Here is an 18361-nt window from a genome sequence, read left to right as displayed (position 1 = left end):
CAGTGTACAGTGTACAGTACAGCCATAATACTGTAAGAGTACAGTACTGCCAATCTACAGTACTGTACTGTAATTAGGCAGAATGAATTAGTCGCCAAGCAAATGGGTTCAGGTTTTCAAACATTGCGTCATGTTTAAATTAGAGAATCATTTCAACGGAGAGCATAAAGTACTGTACGCATGCGTACAGTGTTATTGTAGTCCGTATGACATCTTGCGTATTCCATTCCTTGTTTGGGGAAATGCCATTACTCCTCTACTGCATACTGTAGCACTTTTGCCATTCAATTACAGTATGATGAAATCGTGTAGGATGCCGCTTGTGCTACACTGTTGTTATTGGTGTAGTCCGTTCTTGTCTGTCCTGTTTTCTCTTTTTACAGTAAATACGGTGGGCCAAAAGGGACAACTTTACAGAGCACAATCAGTACAGTTACTGTGTAGAAATGATTTCTACACCGTAGAATTTGCACTCTACTGTGTAGAAATTCTTTTTCACAACTGTTCACATTCTGCTCGGGAAAATTGTCCCTTTGGCCCACCGTAAAGTCTCTAGTGTACTCCATGCTCCATTGGACTGGACATTGTGCGGACGGACAGACCTTTTGAGACCAAATGACTCCTGTTCAAATCTCGAAAAATCACTTCCATAGTATGGATGTTTAGTGTCTATATTTCTTCATCGCTTGTACTAATTTAAAAATAAATATTTATCACCTAAAAAACTGCTTTCCAGCAGAACTTTGTAAAACAAAATAGATTTCAATGTAATATTACTTAATTTAGAAAAATAAGTGAATGACAAAATCGAGGATCCACTTGATAACATGATGGCGAATGGAAGTGTTTGAAATAGTATTATTAATTTATTATAGAGCTGTACAAGATTAGGCAGAAATGTCTGACCGTCCGAGGCAAGTGTCCAGCTAAATGTATCCGGATTCTGGACGTCCATGACTAATTGGTAAAGTACTATACGACCATTACTCACTCCACCAGTCATACCATACCAGTCATAATAAAGTCTACTGTACGCTAGTGCGTGTAGTGTGCAGTCCAGTACTGCAGTACTGTACACTTTGGGTGCCTAGCCTTGTATTTTCCTTTCATCAATCCAACAACTACATCCGGCCAGCAGCCATTTTTCAGGCCTTTTACATGATAATATTGCCAGATTGATCTAACTGACAAGGCTAAACCATGGACGACGTTATTGCTACACTAAAGATCTTAATTATAGGCGAAGCTGGCGTTGGTAAATCCAGGTACAGCACGCTTAGCAAGCAAGACAGTGATCACAAACACTTTAGAGTCGATGAGACTACAGTATAGTGTACAGTATTGGAATCGAGGGCAGTTTTAAATCAACTTGGTTGACATACGACTCCTATCTATTTCTATCTTCGCATGAATAGATTGAGATGGATTTAGGATCAATATCGACCCTCTACTTGCAATAATTATGATGATACGCGTATAGAAATATTGTTGATCTCTCTGCCAGATAGTCATTCTCCACAGTATTGATTCTCTGTCTTTACAGTGTTCTAAATACTCCAATATGTAATGTTCAATTTAGTAGACAGTATTTTCGATCTAGACCTAACTGCTTTCTACAGGTGACATTATTATTGGCGTGTACAAATGATGTTAGCTTACTACATGCCGTCATTATTTCGCTATTCTAATAATCCATATTGCATCAGTAACGACTGGTGTGCTTCTGATACATAAAACTGTATGTTTTCAATTTTTCTTTTATAGCCTTCTACTCCGTTTCACCGACGACCAATTTGATCCTGAACAGTCGGCAACGATCGGTTAGTATTTTTATATACTCTACTCGTAACAACATGGAATGCTCCGTCATTTTAGAAAACTGTTACATCGGTAGTGTTACCTCATTCGGAAACGTCTATTATCAACGTTGTATTCGCTATCAATCTCTTATTGATCACTGACGATGATTCATCATACATGGATTAAGAATAACATTAATTATCGCTTTACAGAATAATTAGCTGTTTCAGGAAGAAATTAAATTACTGTATACAAATACCATCATTAATGTTGTATAATTGTTGACTATACGTACTACATTTGGATAGTTGTAGTCTATATAGCGGTAATTGGTTAAATAGCTTGATAATACAGTTTAATCCTTTTTATATCAATTTAAGATCTACCAATCTGTCTTACTTATCTGATAGTTTACCTTGACCATTATACTGCACTCTGCTGCACTGCCAAAATATTGCACTTGATGCATTTGTATCTTTTATAGAAATCAACAGCTATTGTTGATATATAATATATATAACTAATCATGTCAGTGATACCTGGCATATCTGTACTCTCTACAGTATGCTAAGTAGATATTAGTCTTCAATTTCATGGAAAATACTATACTAGACATACTATGTAGAAGTAGTCTAAAACCTAATTCAGATCAATTTTAATAAACTGTCGTGATTTTTGTTGGCCTATTATCATAATAGTAAAAATTATTGTATAATTGCCATAAATCGCAAGAATTAAATAACTACTGCTAAAGTGCATAGAGGATCCATAAATGGCTGTACTATTTGAGATTACAGATTAGAATTGAAGTACGATGCAGTGTTCTATTTAGGACATACATATAATACGAGACAAGTTTTCAATTACACTTACTAAATGTACTAAATGTATTGTGCATCATTATTTATCGTATTCTGCTTTTCTATTTTCACTTTTCAGGAGTTGACTTTAAAATTAAAACTGTTAATGTCGAAGGCAACCGCGTAAAATTGGCTATTTGGGTATATACAAGTATACATCTGCTAGTACAGCAATAGTAATAAAATTTAGATTCCTATAGTAATTATCCTATCAGGATCATACTGATAAGGTCAAAATGTGCGTAATTAGATACACTTTGTATAACAGTCCTCTGCATTGATGATAACCTCTATCATTTTATGCTAATTCGTAATCAGAACGGGTACATAAATAGAGAATTTAATGTTAGGGAAAGTATCTGAAGAGAAAATGTATGTATTTTTCGTAGGATACGGCGGGTCAAGAAAGATTTCGTACTTTGACTCCAAGCTATTATCGTGGGGCTCAAGGGGTTATTTTAGGTAAACAATTAAGGATAACAGCTTAATTGGTAATACTATATGCGTATGGTGTAATCAAAATTGATAGATTCTTTCTCTTTTTCTTTTTGCGAATAGTATATGATACCAGCAAGAGAACTTCTTTTGATAAGCTAGAAAATTGGCTAACGGAACTTCGTACCTATTGCACAAAGCGCGATGTCATCAAAATGTTAGTTGGTAACAAAATTGATAAGGTAACATATAGATATTGATACTTACCTTTATAATTGAATTACAAAGTAGCTCAATAGAGAATAAGTATATAATCGTATATGTATAATGGGTGTATATTCTAGTTATATCCCAAATCGGTAAACAAAATAATATCATTTAATTTTAATTAGGATCAACGTGAAGTCGACACATTGACTGGAACCAATTTTGCCAGAAGATATCAAATGCTATTTACTGAATGCAGGTAAGTGAATAATCCAATCGGTGAATAGATTACTTAACAATACAGTACCAGTGTAAGTTGCAAGGTTGCTTTCCTAATCTTTCAAATCTGTAATAAAATTGATAACATTTCAACAATTATTGTCTATGTAGCGCAAAAACCTGTGATCATGTTCAAGATGCCTTCGATGAATTAGTGCATAAAGTAAGTGAAACTCAACACTATTGGTTCTGCGCTTTAGATGCAAAAGATATTAGGTACAAAAGGTATTTAATGCGCCTATCGAAATCATTGATGATTGTTATTGCTTGATATAGATTATTCAAACACCTGGCTTATGGGATACTGAAAAAAGTAACAGTGGCCTTAAAATTGGTGAAAGAGATGGGGAGGCCAAGGCATCTAGCTGTTATGGGGGTTGTTCACTCATTTAACCTACTTTTAAATTTTAGAAATCCGATTCTATATAATTTAATTTATAAAAAATATCGGCTTATGCTGAAATTACTGTATGTTGTATGAATGGAATGTTTGATATATAATATGATGTATTTGTTCACGGTATATATATAGTTTATCTGTAATTAAATTGAGTTTTATTTGGCTTTGCTATGATTCGTTTCACATAATAACTAACAGACGTGAAATGTCGTAGCTGTAAGTTTAACGCTCTATGAATTTGTAGTATCTCTACGCTTTGTAATAGTCAAAAGTTACATTGCTACAATATTTAAGCTATTGATCAGCTCTATCATCAACTCAATAATATTTTAAATTTAGCCTTTTATTTAGTGACTGTAGTACGATTTGAAGCTAACCACGTATCAAAAGTAATACTTAGGAGGCTAAACGCTGCCTTTTAGATCTTGTAATGTTGTATAAAGTCTACAGGAATAGCGGATTTATGAAATAGTGTTAGTATCCACTAAAAGGTTTCTATATACATACTATACAAGGCGTATATATATACCAGTATATACAGTATGTGTAATCGTATACCTACCTATTGCTGTTTCTCAACTTAAGATTCGTTTTTACACTTAATAGTTATAATGATAGCCACTTATTAATATAATATATATATACATAATGGAAATGTAGCACTAACATATAATTGAAAATTGTGATTTAATTTACATCTATTTATAGGTCAATATTACTGACAGTGAATAAAAGTATCCATGTTATATAAAAATTGCACGGTCGTTCAGAGATGCATTCGCCTTTCTTGGGTGTATGATTGTACCAATTGAAAGATAATTTAGATTTTCCTCCTATTTCAGTCTGAGTTGTTCCAAATTTCCAATATTTACGAGTACATAATGAACTGTAAATGGATTAACGCCTACTGGCTTGTAAACAATTTACTACTTAAGCATGCAGGACCTTCATCAAAGTCATTTTAATACTATAATATACAATCACAGAAAGTATACATGAAATGCGTTGCTGTCATTTCTCGCTAACACATCAGTTGGATAGTTTAGTAATTTGGAATGACAATAATCTTAACCTTATGAGGCAGGAGTATTGTAGTGGGGCTTGTGGTAAGATCGCTATTTTATAATCATATCGCATTGAAACTTATATGAGTCAATGCAGTTTTTTCTACGTCAAGCTATCATTATTTGACTTGATCTCCAGCATAACGAAATTGATAAATATATAATGATAATATCTACGGCATGCGAATGGATCTACAATACCCTACATGAGTTACAAAAATTAAAATTCCAACCGATTAACATATTTTTTGTTCAAATTTATTGAAATATCTCGTGTTAAGAATGTACAACTAAAACCAGAGTTTTAGAATCTTAATTTTTGGAAAAACCACTTATTCTTTCCAGTTTTGTATCTGTTTAAGAAAAGACAGGAGTAAATATTACTACATGCTTTTCATAAATAGAAGTTAACGTCCCATGCAAATAGAGTTACTCTCCATTCTAAAAAGTAGCCATATAAACTTATAATGATCTCATACCTGTCTTCAAAGTTAGCTTTAACATAACGAACTGCCTTCTTTTTTAAAGCTGGATCACGGAAAACATCTTTGTTGACTACTTGCTTATCGAATGACATATCCACGTTGTAGCTGTGATAACATAAAATCAATGTATCAATTTTAATTAATTGTAATACTACGTTAAAGCGAATATAGTGCAGTAGTCTTTATTAATATACCAAACTTTCAATGTTTTATGCTATAGAACTAGCTCTATACCACTGTACGATAATTACACATCAATTTTTGAATTATATAAACATTGGGTAGTACCGTGTAGGCATGAGATGGTTGTAGTTGAAGACTTTGACAAATGGCTTTATCTTGGATCTTTTGCTGGCACGTTTTTTGCCCATACGCTTGGTTATTCTCAATGGATAGCGAGATATACCAGCAACAAGAGCATGTCCATACTGCCTATCACCAGTGCCGTCATCGTGATTTTTGATAATTACAGCTTTGCGACCTGCATAACGGCCACTCAAAACTATAACAGCTTTACCAGATTTTAAGAATTTTCCCATTGCGGTTTCGTGCTAAATGGAAACACAAATCAATCATCAATTGCGATTGGTACAATTAACAAGTTATAATAAGTCATGAATTATGATAACATGGCTTGAAAAAATAAGAAGGATTCAGTGCATGTACAGTGACCCACATCTTCAATTTAATTTATTTTATTCGATATTCATAATTTTCCCTATTTTATTGGTTACACGCTTTGGAAAATACTGAAAGTATGGTGCGATGAGTAAACTTGACCGTTTTTTCTGAGATTGGTGTTACGAAGGTATTGCACTGCCATGATTGAAAGAGTACAGTAACCATTATAAGGGTTTGATAAAATAGCGCAACGCCTCCATGTTAAACGTACATTAAACTGATATCTTTACCAGTAAATTGACAATTTATTCATAGCCATTGGGCAGTTGCTAACCACTGATGAGTACTGTAAGTCATGGCGAGCTAAGCACCCTCGGAACGCGCTTTCTACTACATATTCTGACTTTGAACTCAAAACGGGTCGTTGAAAGTGTTGCGTTGGCCAAGATGAACTACTACAATAACTGCTATAAACGTAACAGAGTATTATTATCATGGAACTTTTGTCGTCCTCTCATGATACTTTGATGACGATTGCTATCAAACAACCGTCGCTAAATCTCGGATAGAAACTATTTCATGTCTATGCTGTTATCAGTATGCGATCTACAGTCTCTCCCTCTATTTGATATATCTTCTTATTGAGGCATGACTTGCCCTTTAAGCAAAGTCAATCGTATAACATTCATTCACAAAAATGGGACGATAAAATAAAAACGAAGTGGAAATAACAACAACATGAACGATAGATACAATTTCTGGACATTATTTTGAAAATCGTGTAGCGATAGGTGATCTGATGCTATCGATAAAGCTAGGGATACATCATGTCTTACCTGCAGCCCCAAAAAATCACTTGTCGCTTTGCTTACAAGGGAAGAGAAGGAAAAAAGGGAAGCTGATGGGCTATATGGCTCTCTGACTAAAGACTCTACTGTACTACAGTAGTGAAATAACATGCACTTGCAGCTACAGTACTGTACAGTATGACCTGTTCAGTCCAGTACAGGTACTGGATTCCGATTGCACATGGCCCTAGTACAGTACAGTACTGTACAATGTACAGTGCATAGTACTTTACTACAATACTGCATACTGTACGGTACACTATGCACTGTACTGTACTGTACATTGTACAGTACGGTACAGTATTATGTACTCGAAAAAAAGACCCCGACCCGGTCGCTCGGATCGGACTCTGACGCTTCGGATAGACAGACTCTTGAAACCAATGACGCCGGAAAGATCGATATGAATTCTCCAGAATTTGCCGGAGAAAAATACCAAAATCATTCACTTTAGTTACTTTTTACTAATTTAACAATATTTATTATTACTTTTAAGCAGAATTAGTAAAACAGAATAGGAGTCAGTGGAATATTACTGTACTTAGAAAAAGAAATGAATTATAGAATCGAGCATCCGTTCGATGACGACATTATAGTATTCTCAAGGCCTTTTTCTACTGTACCGTACTGTAGTCGATCATGGCTGTCGTAGAAATCGAGTTATACGTAGACTAATGTAACCTGTACAGTATGAGATGTGTCGCGTGAAACCAACAGCATATTACCGCTACTGTTTTCGATCCCAGTCATGGACTGTACTGTACCCTACTTGTACACCTCGGCTCTGTCTGGCCATCCATCTGTCTGGAGTCTGAGTTGCTCAGTGGATACGGTACCGAGTAGATGGACATTTTCAACTCTTCGGCTCTTGTTTACCTTCGTCAAATCCATCCGATTTATTCTGGCAAGAATCGAAATTGACTCTACAACTGGTGCTTCCAGACAAGATATCGCTGTGTATTCTTCAAGCAGGAAACGAGTTGATCATATGTTATAGCGTGTCAAGCTAGCAATCGATTGTGGTGTTTTAATTCTCTCTATTGAGATTTTATAGCAAGTAAAACTACCATGACAAGCGTTAGCAGCCAGCATACTGGCATCAATTATAGTGTTCTGTGGTCATGTAATCATCAAGATAAATTTATATCCACTGGATCGGAATTTTGTATCTATACTGTGCTTAGCAGAAGTGTAAGTGTCAACAAATGTCGAGATGTTGCTACAACATGCATAATCTCGAAATACTATCGAATAATATCCAAGATAACAATAACCTGCAAATGCGTGTCTATAGCATGACTATTATGAATAATAACGTTGTTATTATACAGTCCTACCTGTAATGACTGCTAAGTGCAAAATGGACATGAATATGTTTAGAATGATTTTAGGGTTGATTCTGTGTAACTTACAAGTGGAACTTTTCTTAATAGCTTATACTATGTAGAATACAGTACGTCATCATACGGCACCGTCTAAATTCGGATAAGTAGCTAAATTTGATCAATAGCAAGACTTTTCTCTTACCTTGTAGCAGAGTAATAACAGAACGAGATTGTTCATAAATGAATTATATTAACGTCTTCAATATCATTACATGTTCGAAATGTTCAAGTGTATAACAAAGATCCATAATTAGATCTTGTACCGGTAAATTGGTAATTGCGCCAACCTTAGACCACAGTGAATATAAAGTGAGATACGATACTCAACTTAGACCTGAGCTTTAATGCCGATAGTAATGGAGCTAAAAGTAGCCTACGTACGGTATCCGAGATGTTCTACCAGTCGCTGGGATCATCAGGAGGGCCTGGCCCATTACTGCATCCGATAGCCATAACTATAATAGACGTTCTAAAAATTATCCATTTATGATAATGTATGTGAAAATAAGTTGTGATTGGTGTATACACTACTGCATGTTTTTGCACGGTAGCCTCCAATAATCTATTTATTTGTATTTTAATGTATAAATACTCGTATACGTATGCTAAGGATACTGCATCATTGTTTATAATAAACAAGGTAATTGATAAATGTCCAAGTTTAAATTTACAGTTGCATGCATTGATTTTATAGGAAGGTTGTTTGGTAATTCATTTAAATTATAGATCCATGCGATAATACAGTATTATGACCACATTATTGTTATACTATCGATCGAATGCTACAGTAAAAACAATTCCTTTATGATTGCTCATCGTATAAAAACCGATTACTTTTCATCATTAATGCTGTCTTAACACTGTGATAGTAAATGTTATACTACCTTACAAAATTTACTTATATGTTTTTATTAGAATTGTAGAGTATTTCATCAGAGGTATTTATTAGAATTGGCAGTAAGCGGTTTGATATCATCTAATTCCTATTTGTATTTCTATATCTGTTATCTGTTACAACATTACAGGATGCTGACAGCGAATATGTGGACAAAAGCAAATGTAATTATTGTTTCAATATGCAATATCGTATAGTCTATTGCTATACCGAAATGGAAATATTAACTTTATACCTGCACACTATTAATATTCCAGTTCTGCAAATATATTTTATCAAATCTAATCTTAGCCTTGTGACCTGTGTGTGCAAATTTTATATCCGCTGCTTGATAATATATAAAGTCTCGGATATAACTTGAAGTATGTGTCTAATTCTAATGCCTATGTCTATTCTACATTTTTAGTGATTGCTCTCAATAATGGAATGTATGCATATGCCTTGGAAAGTTTTCCTTGTTCTGGCACTGTCAAGGTAAATATCATTGGATTGGACTAATTACATATACGCGTATTTTTTACATGTATTATAGTTTTATCAAAAGTGTTGTTGACTTCTGTTGGACTATACTTCGCCAGTTACGATAAACTATATTATCTTCCGTGGATATACTGTACCAACATCATATTATGGGATACTACATTTGTCTAAATAAGCCTAAGATAGCAATCAGTATCAAGGAAGTCTTCTTGTCTGTAAACTACGTAAAAAAGACAACGTAGAAATCCCGAATTAATAAAATTTACAACATGAAATAGTCATTACATATAGAATCATTAATTCAACCTAACGATATTAATAGAGTGTGTCATGGAGACCAAGTCAAGGCCGCAATGATGATTTCGTGTTTGCATTAGCAATATCCAATAAAAATACTAATAAGGCTGTTATTACGAGGTAAAATTATTCACTCACAAGGTTTTGAGGTGTTATACAATAGTTTTCTATACGATTTGCTATTTGTTGTTGATTTTAAAACTTCACTGTGATTTTAAATAGCTAAGACAGCTCTTGATGTATTACATTTAAAGTGGTTGGTATTAACTTAACATGCTTTACTCATAACTTTTTAGATTTGTACAAAATGGAAGTCAGAGATACTTTCATACCATTGCTGATAATCGTGAGTATCAAACAATATTTGACTATTCCTAAAATACTGGAAACATATCTTAAAATTACTAGAAATTAATGTAAATAACCACATATTGAATTTTACTCATGATATCTTGCTAGATTTGATTACATACTACTAAATGTAAAAAATAATATTCATAACCTATAATTTGTACAAATTTGTAGATCTTAACAATAAATCTTATCATAACCTGGAATGGCATCCACTAAGGCCAAACTATGTTCGTATTTAATATTAAACATTGATGTTGAGTTATATTATTAAAAATAGTTAATTTATCTTAATATGCGTCATTCTTTCCTACAGTTGGCTACTACTATGACAAAATTTCGACAAGATGCTTCAATTATAATCCGAGATTTGAGTAAACATCTGCTATTTCTTTGCATGCTACGATATGTTGTAACGTTGAGGCAATCGATATTTATTATAGTTAATTATTCTGAGTTGTTACAATGATTATGTCACTATACAATTAAATGTGCTAGCGAAATTAATGTTAATAATTAAGTTTATTTTTATTATGATCATTGCGATATTTTTAACCGGCATCTTCTAATAATATCAGATATTTCTCCAGACTGTTCTCCACTAGATAAATTCCGGTAAAGATAGATGTATTAATTCATAGTAATCTCATAATCAATATTAGTGGTCTTACTGACATAATCATGATACTTAAAACTGTTTTAATTTCTAGATCAAATGCAGATACATTCAAGGGAATTATTTTTGATTGCGGTAATTTAATTCATAGTTTTAAGTGTGTTGGAGGATATTCATAATTTTATGTATTAGTTTTCCCTTGATGAGCTAAATTTAAGGAAATAATGTTCTCTTTCATGAAAAGCCAACGGAGAATTTGTCGATTCATTCTGTTGGCTTCCAAAATTTCAAAACGGAGATAAAAATTTTATTGCAGGAATAGGGTCAAAAATGAAATTATTCGACATAAAAGGTAAGCTGTATACATTAGGAACTGTTGTAACCTTTAACCAGCAATTACTTATTACTTATCATTAAGTAATTAACAATTTTTTGCAATGTTTTACTGACCGTTGACTAATTGTGATACAGAAAATCCTCGTACGCCAACAATTATAAGCAGTAAAGCAACTAATGGAATCGTCGCAGATCCATTCTCATCAAATTATGTTATGGGTTATAATGACGTATGTTACATTAAAAATTTCCCTACTGTTTGATCATGCTTGGTTGCATGATTTTCTTAACTGAAATTTGTACTAATTGCTAATTCTTATGGGGATTTGTTGGATGCGCTACAGAGCACAATTGAAATAGTGGATTTAAGGAAAACTACGAGTGCTATATCCTGTTATATAAGTTTCTTAATTCAAAAGTCACAATATTATTATAATCACGTCATTAAGGAATTTTCCTTAATTCTATGCACTTTTGTTCTTGGAATGTTGGCGCGCCGATTTCAAGTCTTCAGTGGTGTCCTTCCAGGTATTATCTTAAACTTGTAAAATCGTATGGAAAAAGATTTCATTAATATCCCTATATTTAATTGGATATAGGAAAAATTCCTTTGCAGTGTTTTTAAAGGATAGCTCTGTTGTTAAAGTTCATGATTTATGCAGCTCTTGGGAAGGTAAATTGGCTTAATATCTATTACCGTACCTCGTACTAATATACTTTAGATTGGTTTATCTTTCTTGATATCCAGTTCTGTTAAGTTGCTATTATTTAATATTGTTAGAAATGAAATCTAAAAGCGTAAACATTCTAGAAAAAGGTGTACATTATGATACCTACGAAAAAACTACACAATGTGAGTAGCAATTCTTTCAACTGAGTGTAGAATCATTTTCAGCTCTTGTAGGGTACTAATTCTTTAATAATGCGAAAGCACAATAATCATTGATTTCTAGAACAGTTTCAGAGATTTTTAAAGTAAAATCTCATAAAACATATTGGTAAAATATAGTAGAAAAATTATTAACTTCTTATTTTTGATTTGTGTTACCATTCTAGTAAGTTCTATTGCATCGGCTTCGTTTTGTAGACATGCTGAGTTTAATAGTTACTTATTAGCTATTGATAACAAAGGTGAGTATGGCGGACTTCTATGTTCTTGAAATGTAATGAGATCCTAATGATTATCAATTACGACAATAGAGTAGCAGTTATACAATATAACTTTAGTTGGGTGGTTGTACGGCGTATATTTATACTAGTTAACTTATAGCTTAATCGCTTTTGCATTACTCAGGATATCTTAAAAGTGTTGATATCAACAGATTGATTCCAATGGTAAGTGATAGCAACTGCATTATATTATATTATAAAATACTTGCATAAAATTTTCCTAAAGATTGTCATCTGAGAAATTTGCTTTTTCGTAAACTTATGGAATGCAATATATAGATTAAACGATTGATGAGAATGTAACGGAATCGATAATGCAGTGACTGTAGAATTGTACCGCGCATACCTTTAGATGATACCTATTCTCTAATATGTCATTATATACTTCTTTATAAGTCATGGTCACCCAATAATGAGTTCATCTGTGATAATATAGAAAAAAAGAAGCCTAAAGGAGCGGCAGTAAGTAATACTGTTAGAATATAGTAATTAGATCCCATAAATGTCGATTAAAATTCATTTCTTAATTTGTTTCTTATCATTTTATTACTACCGCAATAGTATTTAAATTTCGTATCCAGTGATATAGCAACCAAGATGAATAACCGAGCATGCAAGGATTACGGCTTATTTGTAAGATAAGCAAGATACTACCCACTAACATAATTAATAATAGGCTATTATATGTAAAGTGACATTCTTTCTTTAAATATTTAGGAATCATTGATAGATGTTGAAAATATTTGCGATGAACGAGATCTCAAGACATTTTGGTCGTGGATTAAACATATCTTTAAACATGATTAGAACCACTATTTACTTTTCCCATTTTACTTAGAAGCATAAAATCGCTATACCGCATTTTTGCCTTAACATTTTCTAAATGTTAAATCACTAATAAATGAAGGTTGATATAATAGCCGCGAAAATCTCATAAAAAATAGATTACTACAGCAATCTTCAGGAACTCCAGTGCTTGTTTTGCGTGATTGATTATTTTATATAGTTGATGCTATTCGGTTTTGTTAAAACTAGTAATGCAATTCAATTATGCATCCAAAACTCGTATAGGTGAACTTAGAAAAGATTATCGGTTTGAAGGAGTTAACTCTATTATAAATCGAGAATTTTCGAATAAAAAAGGTAAATAAGTTCGGTGATATCCTGACGGTTATATTAGCTAACGTCATAGCTAACGATTACAATTTACGATTACAAATTCAGGATATCAATTAAAGTAAAGAGTTAATTAATTAATTATACACCTTATATATTTGCTTTGCGTTAGTTCACTCTAACCAAACCGAGAAGTCAGTAATGGTTAAACCAGACGCGGGGAGTAGACCAAAAGTTAAAAGATATACTAGTAGTTGCAGGTAATTATGAGAACAGTAGCTGAAGCAGAATTATTATCGACTTTATTATAGCCTTTCTGTGATAAATTTTATCTTTCAGCAATTATTACGCTTTTAATTTAAAACTAGTAAACAGATTACTCGTATGTGCTAATATGGTAGCTTAAATTGTTTACTTAATTCTAGGAGTTTAGCTATGAAATTATGTAATTGGGGATTTTCTGATAGTGCTAAAAATAGGAAAGAGTATTTATCTAGGTATAGCACTTGTGGTACTTGTAAGTTGTAACACCTTACACGATCGATACTGAATGCAATACAATGATAACGTTCAACATTACGTACAATATGTAATCAAGACTTGAAGCAAATGATGAATTTGAAAGAGCGGCAGCAATTTCTTTGTTTAATTTGGATATGAAAACAGCTGTGGAAACCTTAAGTAGGGGAGCAATGATACGGGATGCTAGGGAAGGTAACATGAAGCTTAATATTTATTATTATATCATGATTAACTATTGCGTAAATATTACAAGCAAATTATTCATTATTACATCGTCATAACTACAATTAGAATCAAAAAGTAACCTGCATTTGGTGGCTATGGCATTGTCTGGTTACACTAATGATAAACGAGCATTTTGGACTAAAATGTGTAACGATTACAGATCGATGGTAGTATCTATTGTTGTAATCTTAAATATATCATGAATAAAATTCAATATCGGTAATGGTAAACTAGCTACATAGACGAGAAAGTTGTTGAAAGCATATACTCTTCATCGATATTATGTATGACTCACATACCATTCAAAATTTACTTCAATTCTTTTCTAATCTTACATTTTCGTCATTTCAAATAGCTCTTACATCCGTACTTGAGGGCTGCGTTTGCATTTATTACGAGCTATGATGACGGAAAATTCGATGATGTTATTTGGGTTCGTATGGTCGCATTGGTCGTATATATATATACCTAATACAGAGTAGTGAATATATTGTAGTGCCCAATAATTTTGCCATGATAACTTTAAACAATATTATTTAATACCATTCAGACTGAACCTGACCTACAACTGCGCGATAGAATTGCCTTCGCATGCATGTTCTTAGACGATGAAACGGTAATGATTTGATTACTTTTTGTACATGAATATCGATACTTTCTTTACTCATTTTCTGTACTATTAAACGATTTAATTTCTGAATGGAATGATTAGCTGCAAAATTATGTTGCCCCATTAACTTACGAAGTTATCAGTACCGGTAACCTGGAAGGGATTATTTTGACCGGTAGTATTATATTATGTGTATTTGCTTTCATCTAATATCTGTAGACCTATTCTACAATTGATGTATTTTTCTGATTTCAGGATTTACAACTGACGGTTTAAAATTGTTACAAAAATTCGTTGATAAGGTATGCTAGTTGTTATGAAGTCAACTGTAGTATTTGTATCCCAAAAGATTTCACGATAAGTTAGTTAATCAATCGTCGGTAAGAAACACGCCTCCTTACTTAAATGATTATAATAATCGTTTATATTCATAGTTTCCACTTTAGTCGTAAATGTTTTAAGCCGGACTTATTAAGCATATAAGTTCTCACCTAGTTAATTCCTTTTCTCGATTTCGCGACAAAACAATAGACGGGTGATATTCAAACCGCTAGCCTTGCTGTTATCCATGGAATTCCTAGTGCAATATCCAATAATGAAAGAGTTTTATCTTGGATTGAAAGGTATTCACGTGTAAAATATAATATAGCAACGTATGTTCGTTGCTCTAGATGCTGCATTTAATTTTGTAATATAAATCATTGAGTTGTATCGACCCTGAGCAAATTGCGTCTATTAGCTTTCACTTAATAATTTTATTAAGTTAGCTCTAATTTATTCGTACTTTTTCCTTTTAGTTATCGAGAATTCCTCGATAGATTGGAGCTATGGCATTATAGGTTTTTAATTGTGTGATTCTTAACCAAAAAAGTTTTTCATTGATTTTTGTAATTCCGCTACATCTAGTTAATGTTTTGGTTCTTTGTACTGTATATTTTGCATTACTAGATGCAAACTGGATATTTTACGTAAGCGTAATAGACACACAACGCCACCGCCTCAAACCGCCTTTCTTAGTTGTAATAACTGCTCTAAGCCAATTAATTTGACAGCCAGTGGTAATTTTAAACAACTTGCGATACTTATTGTAGCTTATTTGAATTTGCTTTAAAACTCAAGAGTTTCGATTAAAAATATCATCATCGAGTAAATGATGGCGTAATATATTTTTGATACCCAGTTTGCTGTTAATATTTATTCAATATTCTGTTAAAAGATTTTACTTCTCCTAATGCCAAATACGTACCAAGAATTCCTATTGCTTTACAAAAACAGATCAAAAATGCATCTGTACGTAAGGAGGGTAGATTTTCTTTTTAGTCATATTAGAACATATCATTACCCTTTATTAATGTTGTTACTGCTTGTGACGTGTAACTATTTCGGCATAGTACCATTACTGTAGCTAACGTGCGTATTTTTACTAAATAGTTTGACAGGTGTCGCAATTGTGGGAAAGCTCTCCCGAAGTGTGCAATTTGCTTGCGGAATATGTGTCTTGATATCGATCGTTTACCCAATGATACAAAATCAGCAAATATACGTAATATCTTATAATATGTACTCACTTTCCTACTCTCAAAAGTAATATTAACATAAATTACGATTTCCTAGTTATGTTTTTTGGGTCTCATACTGATATAGATGTTGATGGGGGCAAAGTGATGTATCCAAAGAAAAGATTTAATTCATGGTTTTCATGGTGCCAAAGTTGCCGACATGGCGGGCACGCAACACACATGGAGAGTTGGTTTGCGTAAGTTTAAAGACTCGAAGCTTTCATTTAGCCTTGATCTACTGCCCATCGAGATTAAAGTTATTTAGTAGCTTGATTCACAGTAACTAATTATAATAACTTCAATTTAATTGACTATTATTTAGGAATCACAATGAATGTCCAGTTCAAGACTGCAATTGCAGCTGCTCTGCGAGAGATTCATCTTTTTTTGCCATAAAAATGTGTGATCAAGTTTAAAAGTGTACTATAGTAATTGTTATTTTACCCAAAATTGAAGGGTATTAATGATGCATACTGAAAGATAGAAGAATTTTCCGATTTGAAGGTTTATAATATTATACAGTATCGATTGTATTTATAGGAACTTGATCTTTAATAGTTCAACGCTATATTTACGAATATTACCAGAAAAAATTCTATTATTTGTACCGTTCGAATTACATTTACTGCATTAAATAAAGATGAAATAATCGGATTGAATTGATTTACGCTAATTACTGTCTAGGCAATTGACTCTTGCTCTGGAAATTTGACGATTGACATACTTTAATATTCAAAATTTTTTACATGATTACCACTTCATTATGCATGGATATGCCAACTAATGACATGTCAAAATAGACTAACTGGGTTTGTATTGAAGTACATCTTTAAATCTGCTTGTATGTTCGCATAGATTATACCGGTATGATGTTATAATTTTAAGTTCCCGAAGCTGCACGATCACATCTTATTTTATCTAATTAATTAGCAGTATAAATCAGAGATAAAAGTAATCAGTAAGTTATTATTTGATGATTTAGAACTCTAGCTACTTTCTACAATAGGTAGATATGGTACTATACGTACGTAAAAAGACAAAATGTGGACAATAGTCCATATATTCAATTATTCAAAATTTTCGGCAAAAATCGCGGCTCATTCTATTCCAAAGTATATTATCATGCATCTTATATCACTGTAATGCTCAGATAGCATTATAAAGATAAAAAGATTTTTCTTTTATCTCTGACGGAGCATAACGTAAGAAAGCTGATATACAGAGTAACAATAGTGGTTCGAAGAAACTTCGAATATACTTCCTACAGCAGATTACCGACAACTGGCTATTTTTAAGTTAATTTATTGAAGACCATATTTTCTTAACACGCAGTTTCTGAAAATTTTATGGTTTTTTATTTCTGTTATGTAGTACAAAAGGAAGTAATTTTATAAGTACAACATGTAGTAGTAACAATATAGATGTGAAGGAGCCTTAATCTACATCAGATCTCAGTTATTATAATTAGTACTGCTAAATACTGTGGTGGTACTAGATAGGACAAGTACAATATCGGATAATCCGATATTTAAAGCAAAACGATGTAGTTTGACGAACTTTACAATACATTACATGTAGTATCAATCGAAATATTCTGTAAACAATTATTGAATCATAGAATCACTACTGATGTTATTCTCGTTCATGATAGCATATTCAAAGTTACAGTAATTGCCTATATAATTTAATTCATAATAATGACAACATCCCAATCCTGACGTAAGATTTTAGAATAGGTCTGGATACTTAACAGCAACACTGATTGCTTCATTATACACAGCCAGATCTGCGGTGGATATT

General features: G+C 32.7%; 4 protein-coding genes across 4 annotated transcripts; 3 read left to right on the top strand and 1 right to left on the bottom strand.

Annotated features, from left to right (window-relative positions):
- Positions 1 to 1200: 1200 nt before the first annotated feature.
- Positions 1201 to 3974, top strand: TRIADDRAFT_49948 (uncharacterized protein; the record flags this gene model as incomplete). Its single annotated transcript, XM_002110750.1, has 8 exons — positions 1201 to 1265; positions 1765 to 1820; positions 2740 to 2801; positions 3050 to 3122; positions 3219 to 3337; positions 3488 to 3561; positions 3693 to 3744; positions 3858 to 3974. The coding sequence occupies 8 exons, from the start codon at positions 1201 to 1203 to the stop codon at positions 3972 to 3974; spliced, it is 618 nt and encodes a 205-aa protein (XP_002110786.1).
- A 1314-nt stretch (positions 3975 to 5288) lies between these two features.
- On the bottom strand, positions 5289 to 7013 carry TRIADDRAFT_63098 (expressed hypothetical protein). Its single transcript, XM_002110212.1, has 4 exons — positions 6988 to 7013; positions 5819 to 6081; positions 5525 to 5635; positions 5289 to 5398 (listed from the first exon to the last, which is right to left on the bottom strand). The coding sequence occupies exons 2-4, from the start codon at positions 6067 to 6069 to the stop codon at positions 5350 to 5352; spliced, it is 411 nt and encodes a 136-aa protein (XP_002110248.1). The 5' UTR covers positions 6070 to 6081; positions 6988 to 7013; the 3' UTR covers positions 5289 to 5349.
- Positions 7014 to 9493: 2480 nt separating this feature from the next.
- Positions 9494 to 13336, top strand: TRIADDRAFT_54053 (uncharacterized protein; the record flags this gene model as incomplete). Its single annotated transcript, XM_002110749.1, has 16 exons — positions 9494 to 9581; positions 9686 to 9753; positions 10082 to 10176; positions 10353 to 10402; positions 10986 to 11022; positions 11118 to 11158; positions 11268 to 11375; positions 11495 to 11589; positions 11809 to 11887; positions 11976 to 12032; positions 12141 to 12212; positions 12416 to 12490; positions 12654 to 12694; positions 12926 to 12991; positions 13091 to 13162; positions 13247 to 13336. The coding sequence occupies 16 exons, from the start codon at positions 9494 to 9496 to the stop codon at positions 13334 to 13336; spliced, it is 1134 nt and encodes a 377-aa protein (XP_002110785.1).
- Positions 13337 to 14259: 923 nt separating this feature from the next.
- TRIADDRAFT_23176 (uncharacterized protein) lies at positions 14260 to 16977 on the top strand (the record flags this gene model as incomplete). Its single annotated transcript, XM_002110748.1, has 12 exons — positions 14260 to 14359; positions 14459 to 14559; positions 14748 to 14825; positions 14943 to 15008; positions 15105 to 15180; positions 15258 to 15304; positions 15534 to 15625; positions 15800 to 15841; positions 15951 to 16089; positions 16434 to 16545; positions 16647 to 16758; positions 16884 to 16977. Coding segments are annotated over 12 exons (1059 nt in total), but the record flags the coding sequence as incomplete, so codon positions are not given.
- Positions 16978 to 18361: the final 1384 nt, after the last annotated feature.

Source organism: Trichoplax adhaerens, genomic scaffold, assembly GCF_000150275.1.
Source record: "Trichoplax adhaerens TRIADscaffold_3 genomic scaffold, whole genome shotgun sequence".
Classification (NCBI taxonomy): Eukaryota; Metazoa; Placozoa; class Uniplacotomia; order Trichoplacea; family Trichoplacidae; genus Trichoplax; species Trichoplax adhaerens.
Note: the sequence above shows the minus strand (reverse complement) of the source record. Positions and strands in the feature narration are given on the sequence as shown.